Source organism: Platalea leucorodia (assembly GCF_965183815.1).
Source record: "Platalea leucorodia genome assembly, contig: HAP1_HAP1_SCAFFOLD_167, whole genome shotgun sequence".
Classification (NCBI taxonomy): domain Eukaryota; kingdom Metazoa; phylum Chordata; class Aves; order Pelecaniformes; family Threskiornithidae; genus Platalea; species Platalea leucorodia.
Genome location: NW_028121382.1, coordinates 158,633 through 160,908, shown reverse-complemented (window position 1 = coordinate 160,908; position 2,276 = coordinate 158,633). Strand labels below are relative to the sequence as shown.

Sequence of the window (2,276 nt, the reverse complement as noted above, 5' to 3'; positions counted from 1 at the left end):
TGCATGCGGTCATCTAGCCATTTCCTTATCCATCTAACTGTCCATCCATCAAACCCATACCTCTCCAATTTAGCAGCAAGAATGTTGTGGGGGACCATATCAAATGACTTAGGTTAGCTCTGCCAAAGAAGTCCCCTTGCCTGTCACTGCATGCAATCACAGGACTGCCACACAAAAGGCCTGTGACCAAGCTGCAAGAGCAATCCTTCCTTACAGCAACGCAGGGCCTCAGAGAGAGAGTGTGGAATTTAAAAGAGAACGGCTTCAGAAACACCGAGCGCTGGTGCTCCCTGGCAGTGCTGCTGTGCCAGCACTCTTTTCCCCTCCACCTCTGCACACAGGCACTGCCACTGCGGCACCAGAAGAAGTCTCAGAAAAAGGATCTCAGATAAAGAAGTCGCTGCAGGGTCCTTTATTTTTTTAAATGCACAGAGAACATGGCTCTTATTTCAACAGTCTTTTCAACGCTCTCTGGGTAACACTAGAAAGGTAGATAAGGAATTAGAAATGGTATGAAGAATGACATTTCTTTGTGCACAACATTATCATATGTAAAACAGAGCAAAAACCCCTCCACCACCACCACCAAAACCTCCAGAAGACAGGCTGAGCCTGCAATGAGCTACACTATGAGCGATATGCATGAGAAAATGGACAGTTTACTGCTTCAGAAAAGCATCCAGTCATCAGTTTCCACACTGCATCCTTGAGCTCCTTGTTCCTCATGCTGTAGATGAGGGGGTTCACTGCTGGAGGCACCACCGAGTACAGAACTGCCACCACCAGATCCAGCAATGGGGAGGACATAGAGAGGGGCTTCAGGTAGGCAAACATGGCAGTGCTTAGAAAAAGCGAGACCACGGCCAGGTGAGGGAGGCACGTGGAAAAGGCCTTGTGCCGTCCCTGCTCAGAGGGGATCCTCAGCACGGCCCTGAAGATCTGCACATAGGACACCACAAGGAAAACAAAACATGCAAATGCTGCTAAGAGACTAACCACAATAAGCCCAACTTCCCTGAGGTAGGAGTCGGAGCAGGAGAGCTTGAGGATCTGGGGGATTTCACAGAAGAACTGGTCCATGGCATTGCCTTGGCAGAGGGGGAGTGAAAATGTATTGGCCGTGTGCAGCACAGCATAGAGGAACCCACCGCCCCAGGCAGCTGCTGCCATGTGGACACAAGCTCTGCTGCCCAGGAGGATCCCGTAGTGCAGGGGTTTGCAGATGGCAACGTAGCGGTCATAGGCCATGATGGTGAGAATAGAAAACTCTGCTGACATCAAAAAGACAAACAGAAAAACTTGGGCAGCACATCCCTGGTAGGAGATGGCCGTGGTGTCCCAGAGGGAATTGGCCATGGCTTTGGGGACAGTGGTGGAGATGGAGCCCAGGTCGAGCAGGGCAAGGTTGAGGAGGAAGAAATACATCGGGGTGTGGAGGCGGTGGTCACAGACTACAGCGGTGATGATGAGGCCATTGCCCAGGAGGGCAGCCAGGTAGATGGCCAGGAAGAGCCAGAAGTGCACGAGCTGCAGCTCCCGTGTGTGTGCGAATGCCAGGAGGAGGAATTCAGTGATGGAGCTGCCATTGGACATTTACTGCTTCTGGGCATGCGGCACTGTCTAAGGAGGAAAAGGTGGTGAGACGATACGGGAGACTTCTCTGAGCAAAATCAAAGCCATTTCCCATAAACCCTCCCCTGCTGCACACACCCACCCTTTTGCCTTTCTAGGAGACCTTCCTTCAGCTCTGTGGCTGGAACTCTGGTTGGTGCTGGTTCAGTGTGTGGTGAGGAGCACGGGCTGTGCCCGCTGATGGCTGAGGAGTCAGCCCTGCTCTACAGCAGTGAGTTCATGGGAACGGTGGGGGCAGGAGCCAGTGCTAGTTTTTTACTTTATCAGATGAAACTGCTCCCAAAACAGAAGAGCTTGTCTGCATCTGCACTGCCAGCGCTAAGCAACGGGGATGGCAGAAGGCAGTTCGAGAGGTTATTTTTACATCTCCCCTCACTCTCCCCTGGGGAGTGTGTTTGCGTGTCAGAAACCCTCAGCATTTCTGCTGCACTCAGGGAGAACAGAGTGAGTCCTACAAGACAAGAGGATTGCCTATGGTTTAGTGAAGAGTGAGGGGTGCTGGTCTGTCCCTCCGTGTTGTTCCCAGCTGCCCAGTGCTTGCACCTTTCTGAGATGGAGGGTGATCACAATCCTACGTTTTCCTGAAAAGTCACCAGACAGTGCTGAGAGCAAAGGCATCCACTGCAGACCACTAAATGTCTTCC

At 52.0% G+C, this 2,276-nt stretch overlaps 1 protein-coding gene across 1 annotated transcript; it reads right to left on the bottom strand.

Moving 5' to 3' along the window:
* Window positions 1-627: 627 nt before the first annotated feature.
* Window positions 628-1,593, bottom strand: LOC309603695 (olfactory receptor 14A16-like; the record flags this gene model as incomplete). Its single annotated transcript, XM_082338626.1, has 1 exon — window positions 628-1,593. The coding sequence occupies one exon, from the start codon at window positions 1,591-1,593 to the stop codon at window positions 628-630; it is 966 nt and encodes a 321-aa protein (XP_082194752.1).
* Between the last annotated feature and the right edge of the window lie 683 nt (window positions 1,594-2,276).